This window comes from Hippocampus bargibanti, linkage group LG16, assembly GCF_051943395.1.
Source record: "Hippocampus bargibanti isolate YZ-2025 linkage group LG16, ASM5194339v1, whole genome shotgun sequence".
NCBI lineage: Eukaryota > Metazoa > Chordata > Actinopteri > Syngnathiformes > Syngnathidae > Hippocampus > Hippocampus bargibanti.
Window position 1 is genome coordinate 4,067,879 of NC_142749.1, and position 23,842 is coordinate 4,091,720.

At 39.4% G+C, this 23,842-nt stretch overlaps 1 protein-coding gene across 1 annotated transcript in view; it reads left to right on the forward strand.

Annotated features, from left to right (window-relative positions):
* dscama (DS cell adhesion molecule a) overlaps positions 1–23,842 on the forward strand; it is a 119,849-nt gene that overhangs the window by 16,745 nt on the left and 79,262 nt on the right. The window contains exons 2-3 of the mRNA XM_089016319.1: positions 6,616–6,933; positions 12,788–12,937. Of these exons, the coding sequence (XP_088872445.1) occupies positions 6,616–6,933; positions 12,788–12,937 (468 nt within the window). The remainder of the gene's footprint in view (positions 1–6,615; positions 6,934–12,787; positions 12,938–23,842) is intronic.

Below are 23,842 nucleotides of genomic sequence, written 5' to 3' on the forward strand. Positions count from 1 at the left end.
TGGCGCACAGAGAACTGAGACAAAAGCAGTTATGCAGCAGCCGTTCTTCTTCATTCAACTTACCTTCTCAAAAAACATAGCAAACATAAAATGGATGACAACCGTTTCAGAAGATCAACTCTTTACTTGTCTTTATGGTCCACTTAAACCCTGCTTGTAGAGTAGAAGAAGCTATTTTCATAAAACAGCGGAACCCTTCACTAAATCACCATGGTGGGGTGAGGTTTAATTTTGATCGTTCCTGCAACAGACTTCTTTGGTAATGTAGGCTTAGTTATGCCGATCAGTTGATACCAGAGCAAATGGGGCAATCAGTCCAGTCATAGACCCCATAATCAGGCAGGACAATAGAAGTAATCAGTCAGGACAACAGAAGTAATCAGTGTAGCCTCAGGGAATAGTCCTCTGCTCCCCCCAACCTGAGAGCAGGGACCTATCATAGCAGAGTCTGGCACCACCATGTCTGGACAGTAGGGATATATATATAAATAGGGCCAAAACTACCAGCAAATTTTAGTTAGCTGACGACGCTTCTTGGATAAGAAGCGAAATGTCGGACACATTCAAAGAAGTACAGATGGCGACTGAAGAATATATATATCTCCTGTTCCACATAAATCTGCTTCAATTCCAAGCCGCAACAGTTCCACATACGCATCGGCGCTCTGCGCTGACGCTCCTTTCTTCTTATCGCGGGTTCCTCAAGCCATGCATCCATCCAGCCGCAGACTGCCAACAGCACTGACCTTCCACTGAACAAAGCGGGGCTGTGAAGATGCTGCCCATTACAGGCGCAAAAAAGCATATATATATATATATATATATATATATATATATATATATATATATATATATATATATATATATATATATATATATATATATATATATGTATGAATGTGTGTGTGTGTGTGTGTGTGTCTGTGTAAGCTCTCAGTCATACAGGAGTGGTCCATCGATAAGAAGGTTTCTTCAGCCGTCATCTGTACAAATTTGAAGGTGTCGGACGTTTCGCCTCCTATCCAAGAGGCTTCGTCAGCGAACTAAAGTCTGACTGGTCGTATCGGCCCTATTTATATATCCCTAATGTCCAGCCATGGCGGCGCCGGACACAGCTATGATAGGTCCCTACTCTCAGGTTGAGGGGAGCAGAGGACCACTCCCTGTGGCCTCACTGATTGTTCCTACATTCCTGACTAACGACTGGCCCATTTCCCCCACTCCCACCGGTATCACCTCATCAGCATTACGAATGTTGCACAAAATTCCTACTTATTTCAAACCGATAAACACGTTAAGGCAAAAATTAGTGCATCCAAAAGATAGGCTACCAAATGAAAAACAAAGTAATGTAGTTTATTCCATACATTGTAAGAATGAAAATTGTAAAGAGCAGTACATTGGGGAGACTCAACAAATTCTCAAAAAAAGACTTTATCAACATCGCAGGCATAATACAAGTGGGCCTCAATCGGCAGTATATTTGCACCTAAAAGCTCGCAACCACTCATTTGATGACAATGAGGTTAAAATCTTAGCAAAAGAACATATATATATATATATATATATATATATATATATATATATATATATATATATATATATATATATATATATATATATATAATATATGCATTAGACGGACTATATATATATATATCAGTGACGTGCGGTGACGTGCGGTGAGGTTCATGGCTGGTGAGGCACTGACGTCATCACAGTCGATTTACAAACATATGAACTCTACAGAGTAGCTTATTCACCATTTGATTGGCAACAGTTAACATGTTTTGTTTAAAATGTTATGTCAGCATTCTTTATATAAACTTTAGCATAGAAAAAAAGAATTAAAAAAACGTGATTATTGTGCTACCTTTACTTATAAATGAAGTCCATACGCCGCTCCTTCTGAAGAAATGCATCAATAACTTCTTTGTAGAAGCCTTCCTTATTTTTCTTCAGTTTTAAAAGTCTCTCTATTTCTTTCAATTTAGATATGTAATCCTCCATTCTTAAAATAAGGCCAAGCAACACGAAAAAATGACTGGATGGTTGCACTTAATGCTCTTTACTGTAGCTTGCTCTCACTAATTCTATTATTCTGCAGCCAAGGAGGCGCAAGAAGAATCTGTAATCACCAGCGCCCCCTGTCATGAGGCAGGAGAACTGTGTGCCTCACCTATGCACAGTGTTTATAATGTAAAGTGACGACATTATATGCACCAGCTAAACGATAGAAATTTCGTTCATATACTAAACGTGTTTGAACACTTTAATAGCTATATGCAGAGGGACAGCAATGCGGTCTCACAGCAGAGCAAGCCAGCACAGTTAGCATAGTCATTGCGCAATCCTTGGTGAGGCTCAGCCGGCTGCTGCCTCACCGCTCGTCTTTACTTACTAATGAACTTACACAAATTTACAAATCACTAAATAAATATAACGGTTTAATTTATTTTTTCATTTGATATTTCCATGATGACATGTGAGGCACGGCCTCACCTGCCTCCCCTGACTGCACGTCACTGATATATATATATATATATATATATATATATATATATATATATATATATATATATATATATATATATATATATATATAGGTCACAACTGTCACCAGCTCCATTTCCCCCATGTAGAAGAAGTAGTGCATAACCCCAGCCTCTACTGTAGTGCCTTATAATGTGGTGGACCTTATATTTGAATGCTTGTGAACTATGTATATACAGTATGATATTTGGAAAACTTTTTTTTTCATTCATTGAAGGTGCGCCTTTTAGTCCGGTGTGACTTTTAGTATATGGAAAAAGTTTTAAAATACACCATTCATTGCGGGGTGCGCCTTATACTCTGGTTCACCTTATACACCGGAAACTATGGAACATTATTCAACACATTTGAAAAAAAAAGAATCATATTAAAAATTACATTTATTCACATAAAGCATAATTATAAATGTATTTACAATTAATTGGGTTAATCATTTGAAAAACAAACAGGCATAAAATGTAATTTAGAAAAATATATATTTTATAAATGTATGCATTTAACACAGTACAGTACTATAAAAAATAACGTAAATACAGTGATACCTCATCTTACGAATGCTTTAGTTTACGAACTTTTCACCTTACGAACATTAAATTCGCGAGAATATAATCTTGGCATAAGAACTAGTTTTTGGCGGAAGAACACCAAACCAAAACGGTTGAACAGCGCCACGGTGGCTGGTGGACTAGTTTTCATCACCCCTTTTCTTGAATGCATACATGGTTTATTATCGAGTGGAGTACTTTTGCTATTATGGGACCAAAATGGACCCCACCACAGGCTAATGTTCAGCCAAAGAGGACACAAAACAAAATTATGGTCGAGCAGAAGATCATCGAAAAACACGAACGAGGTGTGCATTTGTGTGACTTAGCGTCCCACTACCAGTATGCTAAGTCGACCATATATATATATATATATATATATATATATATATATATATATAAACAATTATAAGACACTACAGTAAAGGCTGGGGTTATCTACTACTTCTACTAAGGAAACGAGTCGGTGGCTGCTGACAGTAGTTGCGAAACCTGTTGTGGCTCAATATTACTTTACATATAAGGCGCAGGGTCATGTTTTGAAGAAAATTAAGGCTTTTAGTTCCGCCTTATACACCAGAAAATACGGTATAATCAAATAAAAGTGGTATAATCAAATAAAAGTGAAATCTGTTAACCTACAACTATTTTCACATGCCCCAAAACATAGCGGTATGCGAAGCATAAAGTGTTGCAGCATGCTTAGTACCATTTTGTCGAACAGTGTTCAGTATTATATGTTTATTATTAAAGTCCTTGTCAAGCAAAAATAAAATAAAAATCTTTTAAATTAGACACACCACTCAGAACAGTGAAAACCAGACCATTACAAATGGCAGTGTAAAACTCCAGTACTATGTTAAACGAGACTTGAAAGTCATGAAAAATGGAGCCAGGTGAATCTACTGAAAACCCGCCTCGCTGTTGTCATATCTTGTTGCTGTACAACAAATGTGTTCAATTGTCTGTATAGTGAACCACAGGCTGAATAACGCGTTCCCGAAAACGTCTCCGTTATAAGAACCCAAACATGACCGAGTGAGGCTGTGACTTCGTGGATGACCCCAATACCAGTCTCCTGGATAGAGAGCAAGCAAGCGACAGAGGCACAAATTCTCCATGTAATCGCCAACATTTATCAGGTCATGCCTTGGCGGAATAGAAATTCATTGCCGTTCTGTGTGGCTGCATGTGACTCCCATGCCAGAAGTGACTGAAACAGGACACTGAACACAGTATCACTGAAAATTAAACAGAGCATGATTAAATCAATGGTATGTAAATTACATGGTAATCAAGTACAAGTGCTTGCTATCACCGTAAATCCCAGGTGTGGAACATCATTTTAAATGGCCATGGGGAGTTGTTCCATTTTTCCATGGCCAGGATGAACACCACAGAATTCCTGCCTAATCTGACATGTTACTTTGCTGACCAAATAGACCTTTTACTAGGAAGGCTTAGATGTGGGATCACTGTGAAGATGGAACACACTGTCTTGTACCACTTCTTTAAAGATGGGACCACCACCTATGCTTGCCATTCAAAAAAACACTGTCCCCAGTATCAATGTGAACTTGCCAAGGTGTGTCAACAGAGAGAGCCGCAGAACATTCTTTTTCGGCTTTTGGCCCTGCGTGCCTTCACCTCTGGGGAGCGTTTCAGCCCACTCTGCGACTTCAACCCCAGAGAAAGGAATCTCCCCTTTGAGTCTTACTCTTCTTCATTTTGATGCTGTTATTCTGTGGAATTGGGAAAGTATGAAATACCCCCCCCATGGTGACAGAGATGACGTCAGCAGCCTCCCATTGCTCCGATACACACCGTTGCACTGGTTCCCTTTTTGGACACACCACATTGTGGAGCAAAATCCATTGGGAAGTCCTCACCTACTAGGACTCCCAAAAGTATTTGACGTACAGTGTTATCGGAGACAGTGAGGAGCTGTCTCCCCATGATCAAGGCACCTTACATGGTACATGGTGACAGATTTAGGCTGCAACCAAGTTCACGTTGCAACAAGACCACCTTGAACCATTGCAGAGGTGGGAAACCAATAGGTAAGGATGTCCCACATTGCCTGCGAACAGAAACAAGGTCCATTAACTTTAATCCATTAAACGTACTCATCATACGGCGTTTCTGAGCTGTGCTTTGTCTGATCCCTCACCTTGGACCTGTTTGTCCTGGGTGACTCTGCCAGGGGCATAAAGCCCCAGACAACTTATCTATCAGGATCATTGGGACACACAAACCCCTCAACCCGGATTAGAGGATGGTGGTTTATATAAATGACACGTTTTTTACAAGACAAAATTGTTGTCTGTTTACTCAATTAATTGTAATGTAAAACCATGTTTGTCTCTTCACCCAACCCCCAAAGCAGTGCACACTGTAAAGGTATTTAATATTAATTTAATGCTTTTACTTAGTAAGCAACACTAATTCCCCCAAGATGATTGGGAAGATGGCTCTGCAGACATTTTTGTCATCTCGTACTTAAGATCTGACAGTGTTGTAGCCGTGAAAAAATACAACAATTCACTATTTAACACCTGAAGGACAGGCCCTCTGAGTACTGCATGTGTGAAGTGAGTGCAGCTCCAAATGTGCTGAGACATGTGTTCGCCCCGATGTTTGTTTGTCATAACAGGTTGAGCGACCAGTGGGTGGAAGTGGCATGTGATTTCAGTATGCTCATTAGGAATTTATGAAGCGCTAAAATGTTTGGTCTCCAGGGAGGGGGGATTGGCAGCTGTCGCACTGGCAAGCAGACGGGAAGGCGGGTGTCCCGATGACAGAAGGAAAAAAAGCTACATCGAAACTGGGGGGAAAAAAGTATAGAAATGTTTGGGTTTATGCTACAGCAATAATCATTTGTTTACTAGAATTGTACTCTTTAGAGCAGACTTCTCTGAGCACTAACTATTGAAAGTTCAGTTGTGACAGGTTTGTTTGTCTTTCGCTTAACATGTTGGTTCATGGAAGTTGATGAGGGGAACTGTCATTATGAATCAGTTATTGTGTGTTCCATTTCAATCCAGTGATTCACGAAGCAATAATGAATTCCCGAATATGCCTCTTAACTTACGTGAGCATGAATACCAGTAGGTGTTCATATTAAACCTTCCGGAAAAATCTCAGGAAAGCGTACTAAAACGACTGAACCTCAGTTGGTGGGGTTAATTCGTAGCACTTAACACAGTGACAAAGGTGTGGTGACTCCTATGTAATCAGTTTGAAAATGTAATTGGGCAAGGGCGGCACAGCGGTCAACCGGTTTGGTCCAAAGTTTGATACCAGTGTCATGAACACACTCCTGCAACTCCCGCAAGGGTAAAATAAAGGAATATAAATGCACTGGCAGGATAGAAATATTCACGCGGTATTAAGAAACATTCTTCAATTCTGTCTTTTGAAGTTGTAGCTATTGCAGCACTTCAAAATGTTACTGTGCAAAGTAAAGCATTTGAAGGGAATTTCTAACATTTTGCTTCTCCAATGTCATTTTCCGCAGTTTTCTCTGAAGATCTACGTTCCAGCTTATATTTTGTCAATGCATCTGTGCAAGAGGTAGTGTTTGCCAGCACCACAGGGACGTCGGTGCCCTGTCCCGCAGCAGGTGTGCCGCCAGTCTCACTGCGCTGGTATCTGGCCACCGGTGAGGAGATCTATGATGTGCCAGGGATCCGCCATGTGCACTCCAATGGCACCCTACAGATCTTCCACATCCCCCCTTCCAGTTTCAGCAAACTCATCCACGACAACACCTACTATTGCACAGCAGAGAACCCCTCAGGGAGAATCAGGAGCCAAGATGTCCACATTAAGGCTGGTTAGTATCTCTTTTATTTATTTTTGATTCTTTTCCCAATGTCAACTGTGATCAAAAAGATTTGTAAGCATGAGACTATACAAATGTGTCATATTCCAATTGGATCTTATCGGGTCCAAAGAATGTTCAGCCGAACATACATACAAAGCAGAGCTATTCGAGTTTAACGCGCATGCGTGTATAACGTGCAGCCCTAATTTTCAATTAAAAATCTGTATAAAATTTTGTTTCAGTTTTTCTGAAATACAATACATGATAAAAATCATGTATTGGATTGGATTGGATTGGATTTGCCTTTATTAGTCTCCCAGTGGAGAAATGTACATTTCACAGCAGCAAAGTTATGAAAGAAATGAAAGTAGAAAAGCAAAACACAGGAGCTGCTGGAAAGGCAGCCACTCTCGCGGCGCCGTCTTGTCGTTATTGACAATGAAAGAACACTGAATCGAAACTCTGGATATTGGTAATTGTGCAAAACAGCAGTGTCTGAAACTCGTGAGAAAAGGTTAGCGGACACCAGGGCAGACAACTCTGAAAAGTTGCCTGCCCGACCATAAAGTTGCCCGCCCCATTTTTCACAACTTGGTACACAATAAGACGACTAATCACAAAAAAACATTGTTGCAAAGTATTAAGGATTTTTTTCATGAAGGAAGTACCTACCACAAATGCTCCCTTGCTTAATTTATGGTAAATATCCTTTGCTGGTGATTTTGCTCCAGTTGTGGTTTGTTCATACACTGTTCGTCATGTTGCACAATGTAATGTTTGTGTTGCGTCGGCTACTACAAGCCACGTCAACTCCTCTTTCCACCATGCTTTTATTAATAATGATACGTTAATTTCTAAGCGCCTTTCAAAACTCTCAAGGACATTTTAGTCACGGGATAATGTACGTTTACATTTTGTAGCGTCATAAATTTTGTTCCCTTTATTTGAATCTTTCTTCTGGGGCTGTGGTTCTGTGCATCTACTTTGGAAAATGATATGCAAATGCATGACCTTATAATAACGCTCGGGAAAGTCCGGAAGCACGGAGTCGAGTATGCAAATTGTCAAACAAACAACAAACAAACTAAATTTCCAAACCGAACGATGATTTCAAAATTGGAATAATTTATTCAGATTTTGAAATCTTCGTTCAAACGTTTGCTTTATTGATTATTTTTTCCTTCAAGAAGTTGTCGGCCACCCAGGGAGAGACGTTTTGTAAGTTGTACGCCCGACGTAAAAGTTGCACGCCCCGGGCGTCCGGGCACGCATTTTTACAGACACTGAAAACAGCAATGCTTAACTTACGTTTCAGTGTGGGCGAGGCGAGGAAAGGAAATGAAGCGTAGCTAAAGAAATGGTAATCAACAATAAAGAAAAAGGAATGTGCATGATCCGGGTCTTTCCGAGAATCGAAATTGAAGGGCGAGAAGAGCCATGGAAATTCTGCTACCTCCTGGAAGGGATTAAGCATTAAATATATATGAGAAATTTTCCCAGGCCTCGTTTATAACGCGCACCCAAACTTAGAGTTCTTTTTTAGGTGGAATATTTTGCGTGTTATAAATACGGTTGAATAAATACGGTACTAGCAGTGACGTGCAGTCAGGGGAGGCAGGCGAGGCCGTGTCATCATAGAAATATCAAAAGAAAAAAGAAATTAAACCGTTTTATTTATTTAGTGATTTGTACTTTAAAGTTCTTTTCCATTTAACTTCACCATTTTTGGATTTTTTTTTCAACATCGCTGAATTTTCATATTTACCGTTCAAATACTAAGTAGAGACGAGCGATGAGGTAGCAGCCGGCTGAGCCTCACCATGGCTTGTGCAATGACCTAACTTTGCTGGCTTGCTCTGCAGTGAGACCTCATTGCTGTCCCTCTGCATATCGCTATTAAAGTGTTCAAAAACTTTTCGTATATGAACTAAATTTCTACACTTTAGCTGGTGTATATAATGTACAGTCACTGTACATTATAAACACTGCACAACAGTGTTTATTTTATTTTATTTCGATGAAAAATGTATGCATAAGTGAGGCACACAGTTCTCCTGCGTCATGACAGGGGGCGCTGGTGATTACAGAGATTATTGCACCTCCTCGGCTGCAGAATAATAGAATTAGTGAGAGCAAGCTACAGTAAACACTTAGCAAGTTAAGTGCAACCATCCAGTCATTTTTTCATGTTGCTTGGCCTTATTTTCAGAATGGAGGATTACATATCTAAATTGAAAGAAATAGAGAGACTTTTAAAACTGAAGAAAGATAAGGAAGGCTTCTACAAAGAAAGTATCAATGCCTTTCTTCAGAAGGAGCGGTGCATGGACTCCATTTATAAGTAAAGGTAACACGGTAATAACGTTTTTTTAATTCTTTTTTTTTCTATGCTACAGTTTAGACAAAGAATGCTGACATGACATTTTAAACAAAACATGTTAATTGTTGCCAATCAAATGGTAAATGGTTTGCAAATCTGACTGATGACATCAGTGCCTCACCAGTCATGAACCTCACCGCACGTCACTGGGTACTACCGTATTAATATTATTATTAATAAAATGAAAGTGTACTGAAATGAGAGTGTACTGATTATTTATGTTTGTTTGTTTGTTTGTTTGTTTTTATTTTTGGTAGCCTACAAAGTCAGTTATACCTCTGAAGATACATTCTACTTTCATTCCTTTCATCACTTTGCTGCTGTGAAATGAAAATTTCTCCACTGTGAGACGAATAAAGGCATATCCAATCCAATCCAATCCAAGATAATAGCATGTTGTACCATCATGAAGAACTGTTAATAACAATAAATTCCTGTGTGATTGGGATATGAATCTTAAAATTAGACCTCAGACTCGTATCGAAAATTCCTCTTCCTTAATCATATTGACATCAGACAACTTCCAATTGGTTTTGAGCCTCCCACATCAAACTACTCATTTATTATGATTTATTTCAATGGCTTACCCCAAGAACATTATTCTTGTTCTTCTTGATGAAGTCCACACATTGTACATGAATTTAAAGGACAACCGACACCAGTTTTGTTTCCTAACTGACATCAGAAAAACATTTTATAGTGAGTTTTCAGAAGGTCCCCGACCCCCTTGTTCGTGACATCACACCAGGACGTCTTGCCTTGCTTTAGAATCAAAACAATGGCTTCAGATTCGGAGAAGATGCTTTTTTGTTACTCATCCAGTTATGAATATGATTCAAATAGTTCTGAAGAAGAAAGCATAAATGTTTGCAATCGATTAAAGAAATCCTTCTGTATCAATTCGAGCCTTCAGGACTCCAACGTAGCATCCCAGATATTGCCGATGATGGCGCCCAAGCTCCGTTGGAAATGGGCTGATTTGTCTGCTGGGAATTTGTGTCAACTATTATCAAATAGTAGTCTTGGTGCAACAACACAACGATTCACCATCGCGTTATTTATGTGTTTCCCTTCTAATTTCGCCATCAACACGGATCAACACTGAGTTTTCAGACCAAACAAAGTACCCAAAATGCATTGTGTGTCGCTTTCTCGGTCAGGGGCGTTCCTGACGTGATGTCACGGCAGGAATCGTCACAACTCGAAAACAAGACTTCCTGAATATTCAGCGCCAGTCTTAAAACGTAAAATATAGCTATATGCGGTGGTATCTTTGTAAAATACGTCGGCGTCGGTTGTCCTTTAAAGCATGAGAAAGTTCGAACTGTTTGACTCTATTGTTTTCAGATACTCAACATTTTGTTTACATTTTCTCTTTGTACCCCCTTACTAGTCCTACGGGAGCCCTACACTGTTCGGGTGGACCATTTTTGGATTTTTTTTTCAACATCGCTGAATTTTCATATTTACCGTTCAAATACTAAGTAGAGACGAGCGATGAGGTAGCAGCCGGCTGAGCCTCACCATGGCTTGTGCAATGACCTAACTTTGCTGGCTTGCTCTGCAGTGAGACCTCATTGCTGTCCCTCTGCATATCGCTATTAAAGTGTTCAAAAACTTTTCGTATATGAACTAAATTTCTACACTTTAGCTGGTGTATATAATGTACAGTCACTGTACATTATAAACACTGCACAACAGTGTTTATTTTATTTTATTTCGATGAAAAATGTATGCATAAGTGAGGCACACAGTTCTCCTGCGTCATGACAGGGGGCGCTGGTGATTACAGAGATTATTGCACCTCCTCGGCTGCAGAATAATAGAATTAGTGAGAGCAAGCTACAGTAAACACTTAGCAAGTTAAGTGCAACCATCCAGTCATTTTTTCATGTTGCTTGGCCTTATTTTCAGAATGGAGGATTACATATCTAAATTGAAAGAAATAGAGAGACTTTTAAAACTGAAGAAAGATAAGGAAGGCTTCTACAAAGAAAGTATCAATGCCTTTCTTCAGAAGGAGCGGTGCATGGACTCCATTTATAAGTAAAGGTAACACGGTAATAACGTTTTTTTAATTCTTTTTTTTTCTATGCTACAGTTTAGACAAAGAATGCTGACATGACATTTTAAACAAAACATGTTAATTGTTGCCAATCAAATGGTAAATGGTTTGCAAATCTGACTGATGACATCAGTGCCTCACCAGTCATGAACCTCACCACACGTCACTGGGTACTACCGTATTAATATTATTATTAATAAAATGAAAGTGTACTGAAATGAGAGTGTACTGATTATTTATGTGTTTGTTTGTTTGTTTTTATTTTTGGTAGCCTACAAAGTCAGTTATAACTCTGAAGATAATAGTATGTTGTACCATAATGAAGAACTGTTAATAACAATAAATGCCTCAGTACAGAACTGTAATTTAGATTATTTGTGACATGTGTATTTTTGGGCTATACATTGAATTTGTTTCATAGTGTGGCTGATTCTGCGAATTAAGATTCATATCCCAATCACAGTGTGATTGGGATATGAATCTTAAAATTAGACCTCAGACTCATATCGAAAATTCCTCTTCCTTAATCATATTGACATCAGACAACTTCCAATTGGTTTTGAGCCTCCCACATCAAACTACTCATTTATTAGGATTTGTTTCAATGGCTTACCCCAAGAACATTATTCTTGTTCTTCTTGATGAAGTCCACACATTGTACATGAATTTAAAGGACAACCGACACCAGTTTTGTTTCCTAACTGACATCAGAAAACATTTTATAGTGAGTTTTCAGAAGGTCCCCGACCCCCTTGTTCGTGACATCACACCAGGACGTCTTGCCTTGCTTTAGAATCAAAACAATGGCTTCAGATTCGGAGAAGATGCTTTTTTGTTACTCATCCAGTTATGAATATGATTCAAATAGTTCTGAAGAAGAAAGCATAAATGTTTGCAATCGATTAAAGAAATCCTTCTGTATCAATTCGAGCCTTCAGGACTCCAACGTAGCATCCCAGATATTGCCGAAGATGGCGCCCAAGCTCCGTTGGAAATGGGCTGATTTGTCTGCTGGGAATTTGTGTCAACTATTATCAAATAGTAGTCTTGGTGCAACAACACAACGATTCACCATCGCGTTATTTATGTGTTTCCCTTCTAATTTCGCCATCAACACGGATCAACACGGAGTTTTCAGACCAAACAAAGTACCCAAAATGCATTGTGTGTCGCTTTCTCGGTCAGGGGCGTTCCTGACGTGATGTCACGGCAGGAATCGTCACAACTCGAAAACAAGACTTCCTGAATATTCAGCGCCAGTCTTAAAACGTAAAATATAGCTATATGCGGTGGTATCTTTGTAAAATACGTCGGCGTCGGTTGTCCTTTAAAGCATGAGAAAGTTCGAACTGTTTGACTCTATTGTTTTCAGATACTCAACATTTTGTTTACATTTTCTCTTTGTACCCCCTTACTAGTCCTACGGGAGCCCTACACTGTTCGGGTGGAGGACCAAAAAGCCATGAGAGGCAATGTGGCCGTCTTCAAGTGCATTATCCCTGCCTCAGTGGAGGCCTACATCACTGTTGTGTCCTGGGAGAAAGACACAATGTCAATTAATGCTGAAAGTAAGTCAATTTTTTTGTAACAGCCGTTCACATCTCAGAGTGACCTTTACACTCCAGTTTGAGCCTGTGGCCAACTTGAAGATTTTTGGCTGTCGGTTATGACAGCAAAGATGTGTGCTGTTTTGATTTCCTGTGCAAATTGCATTCCAAATTTGAGGAGAACCTTCAGTTGAACTCACAAACCAGGGGGCTTATTTGACCGTGTTTGCAATTCCGTCCAACCCAAGGCCAGCAAAATCTCGACTCGAATTCCTCTGCCATCATTCCATGAGCACACGGGCTGCCAGCCATGTCACTTAGTCTCAGTGTATTGACCCAATTCTCCGGCTGATAGAAAGCACCGCGGCGCTCCGATCATTCGAATCACTTAAATGGAACGCTCGCCTATGTGATTGTTTCCCAACCCTGGGGGGCAAATTCATTTTATGTGGGGCATTTAGCAAACTCAATAGACACAAGTTAATGCCATTTTGCTTTTAGATGGAGGGCAAATGCTTTTCAGAGACTTTTTGTTGTTGTTGTGTTGTTTGCAGTGGGTGTGGTGACATTGCCAGTCGCCAAATTCCACTATCGTGAAATCTATCGTGCTTACATAATTGCCCATTGCTGGATTTTCAATAGCATCTTTGATACAGGACGGGTGAAGGGTCTTGTTGCTGCTGCTGTATTGGGAAAGTCGACCAGATTTTTTTTTCTATTACATCTCAATTGTTATTTATCAGTTCAAACAATGTTACATTTGTCATTTGGATTCCTGAATCTCGGTAGTTATGTTTTAGCTCCTTCAAGACCAAGTTTTGAGCAGACAAACAAAAAATGATCACATTTGTAGCCATCAGTCATGTAATTGTTTTCAGAAAAATAATCCAACTACCAATTCTTTGCTCTTCTCCATGATAAATAATAGAAGATGGGAGCCAATGAATCTATGAGCAAATGGTCTTTATTCACGTCTCACTGCATGCATCCCACCATTCTCATTGTACTGGGGTCCACACATGTTTTAAGTGCACTTTGTTTTTTTGTGTATGTTATTCATTTCTGCGCTGTAACAAACATCTCAGCAAGTCTTCACTTTAATTTGCCATGTTAATAAATAAAGTAATATTAATACTTCAACTGAAAACAAAAAAAACTATTTAAAAATACCGCTTTTCCCTTTTGTACATGAATAATTAACTTTGGCTTTTGGGTTTGGAAAATGTAGCATGATGTGCATGAATGTTTTCCAACTCTCACTGGACATAGACCATTTGGAGTTGTTGCAGGGTAGACTAACGAGCCACTAAGAACACTCGGGACCGTTGTGTAAGTGCATTGTACATTCTAGAGATACCTAATATGCTGTCTTCTACTTACTCTTTTGAGTAAACCAAAGGAGCAGAGAAATGTAAAAACAGATCATTTTGCGCAAAAGGAAAAAAATGCATGCATTTGATGATTGGTGCATATTTGTGATCCGTACTATGCACATGCTGGATCCTCAACAAACAAAACATAACCTGTTAACATATTTTCAGTGTTGTCATAATGAAAGATAGAGCTACAGTAAATATTGTTGTATGTAAAATTGACCTACTGTCCGCACGGTGGTGGAATTGCTTTGCCTCAGTGAGTCATGGACTCAGCACAGAAGTTATGGGTTCGATTCCGGCTACGGCTTTCCTGTTTCCAGTTCGCATGTTCTCCCTGTGCCTGTGTGGGTTTTCTCCGGGTAGTCTGATTTCCTGACACATTCCAAAAACATACATGACAGGCTGAGTCTAAATTGTCCTTGGGTGTGAGTGTGGGTTGGTGCAAGTGGTTGTTCCTTTCTGTGTACGCTGAGATTGACTGGCAACTGGTTCACAGTCTCCCCAGCGTACTGCCCGAAGACAAGTTCCAGCACCCCCCTGCTCCTCTTGTGGATGGATGGATGGATGGATAATTGTCCTGCGTTTCTTGACTAATTTAAACAATATAGTCTCAGCCTCTGATTGCACTTCAGTCGTTCTTTGCTTGTTCTTATTTCATGGCACTTTCAAGGTCTTGGCAATAACAAAAAGAAAAACAAGCGATCCATTTGGAATATTGTCATTTAAATTGTTCTTCAAAAAATGTTTATATTAGTGACTCAGCCTGATTTGGCTGTTCTTTTTGTTTCCGTGTTGGGATGGATGACTGCATTTATGTAGCAATGGTTGGCAATGCTTTATGGGATTATGGTACAAGAGAACCCAGATAAATGATTCTGAGGGGGGAAAAAGCCACTATTTAACCACACCCTTCGGTAGATCATATAAAAGACGGTCGTTTGGATTGGTAGACTTGCATTTTTTTTTTTTTTTTTTTTTTGCGGCAAAACACCTTCCACGACTGAGCCATTCCCCAGGTGGAGCCTGCGCTGCAGTCACTGAGGAGGCCTTGTAGTCATTTGCCACAGCCCGATGCTGTCTGCTCTGCATTCAACAGCAGTAGGGCCAAGAGGGGAACAACCCCACCCCACCATCCCCCCTCCCCACACCCTAGCACCACTGCAGACAAACACACACATACACCAGCACATAAAAAAGTAGGCTTCCTTTTTATGCGGCACACGCACTAAGCATCAGAGCCGTCGGCCATCACATTCTCTTTTCTCAGCTCTCCTTCATCTTCCCACTGCTGCCGTTTTTCCTTTCATATATGCACGCATAAACCAACTGTGTTTCTACTCAGAGATGTGGTTCGTTTCAGTTAGGCAAAGTGCTTTTTTCCATTTGTTTATTGTTAAAGGCTCTTAAAATACCCGACCTGTCACACCTGTTGCTTTTTTTTTTTAGCAACCTCCCATTCGGGTCGCAAGCTAAGTGATGTGGTGATTTCCTCCCATTGAACATCTGTTGAATATGAGAGTTTGAACACTATTCTGGATTGCTGTTAAGAAAAGAATCCATCTTGTTTGTGTCATCTGTTCACGGATTATTATCACCACTCAAGACAGCGTGTTGCTGTAATTGTTGACAATTACTCTCCTGTTTCACCGGAGCCATCCTGCCGACTCTGTGCAGTGAGATCACAAGCCTGATTAGAGTTTGCCAATTAAAAATGCTTCGCAGTTGTAGGTTGACATGAATGCCCATATGGTGCCACTGGGTAAAACTAAATGGTGATAATGCTTCAAGTTTATATTTCGAACATGACTGAACTCGCACAATTCCCTTTTACCAATTTATTTAAATATATCCAGTCAACAAATGAAAATGATACGAGCCGCTGACAAATTTTAATCAGCAACTGATAAGGAAAAAAAGAAATCACAAATCAATTCCCTCTAAAAGTTTTCTTTTTTCCATGGTGTATATTTACTATCATTGCAGCGGGCAGAGGAATTGTACGTCACTTAACAGATTGTATAAAGACATTCAGCAGAGCCTTCTGCTCACCATCTTGTGTATTTCTCAGTTTGATTCCCATGAGTTTGTTCACGTTCCAGGATGCGTTGTTGGAGATGTTTTGTTGGCCGCGAGACACACAAGTAAATTTCATTGCCGGCATATAACAGGGGTGCCATAAAATTTGATTTGGTTTGACACAAAATAAAGCAAAATATACACACATTTTTTGGGGACAATACAAAATGCGTATAAAACATAAAAAAACGTGGGTAAGGTCAATTCTACTTGACCATGTTCAGACAATGTATGTTTTCACAATGAATTTGACAAGAATATATTGGATTTGCCTTTATTAGTCTCGCAGTGGAGAAATTTACATTTCACAGCAGCAAAGTAGTGATCAAAGTAAACAAACAAAATACATGAGCTGCTGGAAAGCCAGCTACTACCGTACAATACCGTAATTTCCGGACTGTAAACCGCGACTTTCGTCACAGGCTTTCAACCCTGCGGTTTATGCAACGATACGGCCAATTCATGCATTTTTTTTGAACGGCCGCCATGGGGCGCTCAAGCACTAAAGGTCAGAGTGAGACACAGCGAATATATGTGGCGAAGAAGACGTAACTTAATGTAACTACGGTAATTACGAGTGTGAATCGTGCATTTAAAGTGTCCTTCCGAGTTGAATGGGAGGTTTGGATAACCAGCGGCGAGAAATTGTTTACCAAAACTGGCAACTTTTGTCTGCTAACGTATTTCTTCCGTGTCTCAGTGATATGGTATGTTTTTGTACAACTGCACCTGTTGTGAAAGCACTACACACATTAATAAGTTACTTGCATTTGGAATGGTACAAAATATTCCCCACATTACATCCTGAGTATAATGTGCAAATGAGAGTGTAACATTTGCACAACCTCTCCTGTGGGGGTTAAAAATACTTCTTGTTGACATCGACATAGCCAGATTGGACTGCAGTTTGTGACCTTATGAAATGCTACTCTATAAATCTATCGGAAATTTATATTTCATTGTGTCCAGTCTTACAGCTCTCTCGCTATTGGTTTGTTCTTTTCTTAGAATCCTGCTCAGTAATTGCTGCTATTGGCGCAAGCAACCTTGAGCTAGGTAGGTGGCTCGGTAATGGGTTTCCTGCTTCCCTGTGAGATGGGTGTAGCCGGAGGAGTGGGACACAGCCTCTGCTTTTTTTCCCTCCCCATCTCTGCTTGTCGACAGGCAAGGGCTGGAGCTACGATAGGCGGCATTTAGTCTTTTTCCACCATTCGTCATTCTGTCTGTCGGTGATTGGATGCGGTATTGTTATTCACATTGAAAAATGGGTCATGTTGCCTATCAAGAATGTGTTATTGACAGAGAGAGACACCACTAAACATGCATGCTTATGCGGGAAGTGCATCTTTCGCCATTTATAATTATCGACCACATTAGGACATATTTGGAATATATGACAAAAAAAATGTCTAAACGTTAAAAAAGTAAACGCATTGTAAATATGTATATTTGTGAAACTGTATAAGTGAGAACGTGTTAAATTCCCTGCGTCTCGTGAGGTGTTTCCTCTCAGTAAGTGCTGCCAGGCTTTGGTCGCTGAGTACAAGGGTGCAGAGAAGGAAGAAAAAGAATGGGGAGGAAAATCAATACCTTTGTGCATTAATTCAGCTGCAGTTGCTACAAAGCATGGCGGGAAAAATTACGGGTGGATACGTTTGGGCGGGGCAGCGTGACGACGCCATGTTTAGTTTGCAAAGAATCATGGACGCCTGGGCTGCTGCTCTGTTATATACCTATAATGATTACAGATAACACACACACACACAAACACACACACACACACACACACACACACACACACACACACACACACACACACACGAACGCGCACACACATATATTTACTGTATCTATCTCGCTAGCTAGCACAGTGTTGCCCTTTCTGTCTTCCTTTCTGTCTTACTTGAGTGCTTTGGTGCTGCAAAGATTAACCTTCAATGTTTTTACGGTACTGTTTGCTCGCCAATAGCCACAATTTGTTCTTTATTAAACTCTAGGGGGCGGGGTAATCAGGGTGTGAGCAGGAGGTGGGATATGTGTGCGCGCACGCGTCCAGTTAAATGCGAGCGGCTGCAGGCAGAGGAGGATGGGGAGGTCAGAAAAGAGGTATTCAAGACTGCTTAATCTTAGATAAACAGTGAGGTCTCCTTTGTGCCACTGCAGTTTAGTATATTTTCTGGGGGGTTAGCGATGGCTGCCATCACTGACCCTCGACGCATGCCAGTTTATGTGTGGCACTTTGCCAAGGCAGGGATTACCTTTTAGTGCAACAAAACCTAATCTTGGAAGGCCTCACCAATTAACAATGACTGATATTTTGTACACTGAATTGATTTTGGAATGGATATTATCAATTGGTCCAAGTGATTGTCATCGGTGCCAGACTTGTCTGTCGTTCTTCACTGTATGTATTGACACAGTGACCACTCAGAACAAATAAAAACCCAATGAAAACAGATATTTCTTTTTACAGAATGTTGTCGGTAACTCAGTTACCAACCAAAACAGAAACACTTCAGGTGATTGTAATCTTACTGTCTGCTCCCTCAGTGTTTTAAATGTCCAGTATTCAAGGTCCAGTATGAAATCTTTAAGCTGATTGGAAGATTTGCATCGAGGCTCACTTCACTTCCCCATCCTCCTCTTGTGACCCAAAGCAATCCCACAAACGTGCAGATGTCCGCTGCGCAATTTGTACAAGACAACATTAACCAGGACATCAACATTGGTAGCACGACTTTTTCGATGTTGCAAAGTTGCCAAACAAGAAACACTATTGTTTTGACGTTGTATTATTTCAAATGTACATTCAATCAAAAATAATATGAATAGAGGTAATCAACTTAATGTTGGTGGTGTTTTTTCAGTGATACAACCGTACACTGATAATCACCGCTGGATATGTTTACATTCACTTTGACTCTTGAGATATCCAGTTCCATTTATTTATTTATTTATTTATTTATTTATTTATTTATTAATTAATCAGTGTGTTAATTTAATTATTTATTCATCTCTCTATGTATTTATTTATTTATTTATTTATTTATTTATCTGTTTGTTTATTCATTTATTTTCAACTGTCAGGTCAAATGAATAGATATTAAATACAAGACAAAATTATATTTAGTAAGGCTACAAAACCCATCTTTAAAAGCTATTGAGGAAACAGGGATTGTCGATTAAAATATGTATATTTTTGGTTCGCTTTAAAATTGAATGAATGATATGCTCTATTAAATTAATTAACATAACTAATGTAACTTGCTGTCCTGCTGCCAGTGTTGCCAGACGTTTTTGAGGGAACAAATGAAACAAAAAAAACCTGAATCAAATGTATTTACAATCATGATTCCCTACACAAGCAATCTCTTTAAAAATGTCCACAAGTTGCGCATTAACCATCATTGAAGAGCAGGGCAATAACATAATCACGCCATTTGTGACATATATATATATTATATAGGCCATATATATATAATATTTTTTAATCACGAAATTGATTATATATATATATATATATATATATATATATATATATATATATATATATAATCTATCAAAGTATAGAGAGAGAGAGAGAGAGAGAGAGAGAGAGAGAGAGAGAGAGAGAGAGAGAGAGAGAGAGAGAGAGAGAGAGAGAGAGAGAGAGAGAGAGAGAGAGAGAGAGAGAGAGAGATCTCATATGGCCTACTAACAATACATTAGATCAACCATTGATTAGCTCTTGTTATTTTCATGTATGTTGCAATGTGTTGAAGCTTTTCCGTCAAATGAATTGGAAGTGCTTTTTTATTTGCATGAGTAAGATTTTAATCTGACTTATATTTAATGCAGCTCCGTACCATACATTTCACATGGAACATGAATGAAAAAGAAACTAATAATTAGAGTGCAGATATACAGACAGTCAACTAATCCATTTAACGTAACATCAATAAGGAAAAGGAGGACTTTTAAATGATTACTGTCTGTCAGCAACAAAAAAAACAGAGCGGTCATCCTTTCTGTCGCTTCTCCTTCTCATCCATGTTTTACCTCACCTCACCATGATGCCAGGAGCCTTTTTGAAAAATTGTAGATTATTGATGTACATATAAACGTGTGTGTGTGTGTGTGTGTGTGTTTATGTGTGTGTTTGTGTGTAGGAGGAGGAAAAAAAGAGGAAGAGAGGGAGGGAATGGGGTACTGGCTGTGAATGGCTGCTCTTATCGCGTGTATGCAGCTGCTGCAGTGTCTTTGACAGACAGAGGGGCTGTCCATGCATGCCACTCACTATGCCTATTCACGGCCTTCTTCCCTCTCTATATCCTCCTTCTCATTTTCTATCCCTGTCTGTGTCGCATTCTCTGTCAAGGAAGCGAGCGAAAGAAAGAGGATGGGGAGGGAAAAAAAAACGTGACCTGAGCGTTAATGCAGACTCATGACGGCGACGGTTTCACGCGCTCATGTGTCTGAAAGCGAAGGACAGGCAAGAAATGAAATGTCACTGGACAACGTCACATTGCGCTGGCTGAAAATTTGATTTCTTGGCATGCTAATTGTTGACACTGAAATTCAATTTTATATTATTTTGAATTATGGCGCTAACGCTCAGCAGGCCTAGACAGGCAGCATGCAATTAGTATTTTCAAGGCTGATCACTGTCTGATAAAAACATGAACAAAAGCAATTCTTTCCCACAAATTCTACAGTTGATTAATACCTGATCCTGATCACAAGATGGGATAATAGTGGATTCAAGTAGCATTGGCTGTGGAGTGAGAGAGATGCCTTGTGGAAAGGTAATTTCAAGACAAGCTGCCATGGGAAATCACCTTGATCGATGGACGTCTCGAGCAGAAAAGGATGTGATATCCCGCAAGCAGCGCACGCTGCATGCAGAGAGTATTCTGGGATGAGTAACTCCCTCCCTTTTTCACTCCTTTCCTCTGCCTCCAACCTCGGCACTCGTCTTTGCCCAGGTGCCATGTCATGTGGGCGCTGTGTATAACCTTCGACAGTCAACGAGCAGATGGTGGGAATTGAGGTTTAATGAACACAGTGGACAGCAAATGCTGGAAACGATGAATACCCCCCCCCCTCCTTCAAAATAAAATGCCGACAATATATATATTTTTTTAATTGACAATGATATCACCGTAGAAAAACAATTCAATATTGGCAGTTGATCTCCTAATTTAGAGACAGTATGCTAGGCCTGTAAAAAAAAAAAATCCATATCGTTAATCTTTGTTCCATTTTATTTTGAGAATGACAGAACTATATTTTGAAAATATATATGTATATAAATGTATATTTAAATATAATTGTTTTTTTCATAATTGTTTTTAGATTTTGTCTTCTTGCACAGGCCTAGCATACTGTCTCTGATTTTGTGATTTTGTTAATTTCTATACAACATATATATATATATATATATATATATATATATATATATATATATATTGCATGATCCACGCATAGATGAGGATACAAAATAATCTAAAAATCAATCTAAATATGTCAATTTCCTTTCCATGTGAAAGCTAAAGATCCATGCTTTTTGTGCTAAAAAATAGATAGATTTAGAACAAAAATATATTTTACAGTGCAATCTTAAGGCACAAGGCATACAAACGAATGAACCAAATGCTTGGCACCTCATCAAGAAGCCCACCTCGATTTAGTTCCTGCATATACACTAAATAGCCATGTTGTTGCTGAGGGCCTGTGTTGACGCTGCCTGCTCTGTTTGATTGGCTACAGCTTGCTATGACTCGTCGTCGACTAGGCCAATACGTTGCGCTCGCGCTCTTGTCCCTTTTCTCCCACTCTCTCTCTTTTATCCCCGCACCCCAATCTGCCCCCCAAAATAAATTGCCTAGAGAAATTGAACAAAAAATAGAGAGAAAGGGAGAAAGCCTTTCATCTGTTTGAGAAGCTCATATTAGCTGTGGAGGCAAGATAAGCTCTTCTCACGGCAGCAGTTAGCTCACTGAATGTTATCCACTTGCTTCTCTTTTCCCACTTTAATTTGCTTTTCTGGACCCCGTGTTTACGCTTTGTAGACCAAACTGATGTGTTTTATCTGTGTTTGATGTCAAATCGTACATGACCAAATTCACCTTATGCTGTGGCCGAGGTAACAGCCAAGCATTCATCAAATTATGATTGATCAGGGCAGAATATGTCTACCACATATTGAGAAAAGTCACTCAAAACTGTGTTACTGCAATTTTCCTTTTGTGAAAAAAGATAAGAAAATAGTTGTGTATGTTTCAAATATCAGGAGTCTGAAATCAATCATGCTGTCAGGAACATGATCCATGCATTATTCACAACAAAATGATCACATCTTAAGACATAAAATAGGATTCTCTTGTTTTGTCTTCTTTTTAAGAACAATAACTTAGAAAAATAATGGGTGTATATATATTTTTTCATTTGGGACAGTATACATTGAACGGATTTAGCATAAATGCCAGTTTTCAGCCGTAGTTCCAAGGCATGTTTCTTAATTTTAATTTAACATAAAACAACAGACCAATATAACAAGAACACATAACATAAAACATGGACAATGATGCAACCTGTCAATTATAATTGAAAATTTGGACATAGAATTTCCCTTGGTGTGTTAACAATTCCAGAAACGTTTATTTCTGGTCATTAGCAAAGGTCCTCATTTAGCTTTGGTACCTTGTTGGTCTAATCATTTTGATAAGCACGGAATGTATAAAGCCCTCTGAAACGTCAACTCCCGGCAACAAACTCCTTGTGCAAGGGATGATTTTTCTGATAATGATGTACATATTGTGTATTTTGGTGTGGTATTTTGATCAGTGCTCTTTTCTGAATAGCCTTTGAATGTATTGTATTGGGGAGGGGATGTTCCTTATACACATCTGCTTAGACCAAGATTGGTCTTTGATGGTTCTTGGGGTTGATTGCAGAGCATCCTCCACTTCGAGGTCCGTGATCCCTTCAGCTTCCAAATCAAGGATTACATACAGCGCAATCTGCGACTACCCAAGGGGGTGGTGACTGATGAGGACCCGTGGGGGCACCACAGCCATCAAAAAAAGTCTTTCATTGGGGATGCAATCAAATACAGTTAATCAAGTGGTTTGTTCATCTTCATTGGAGGAGAATAATGAAAAGAGGGGACCAGTTTAAGGTTTGCCAAAATGATACTGTACCACTGCTGCTGTTTCATGAAAGATATTCAAGGCAAGATGGCCATTTTGTGCCAGCGATGCATTATTAAAAAGTGAGGATGGTGTGAAGCTGAAATCGTATTTAGGGAATTGTGTCCATTATAAGGAGTAACGGGAGAAAATTGATAAATATGTTTTTTAATACAGACTGTCATTTTCGAGTTTTGAAGTCAAAGATCAAAGAAAATGAGTGATTCAGACGTGCTCACTTGCCCAGTAGCACAAATGCTACCTTTCTACATTTCTACCTACACTTTTGTACAAAAATAGCGGAA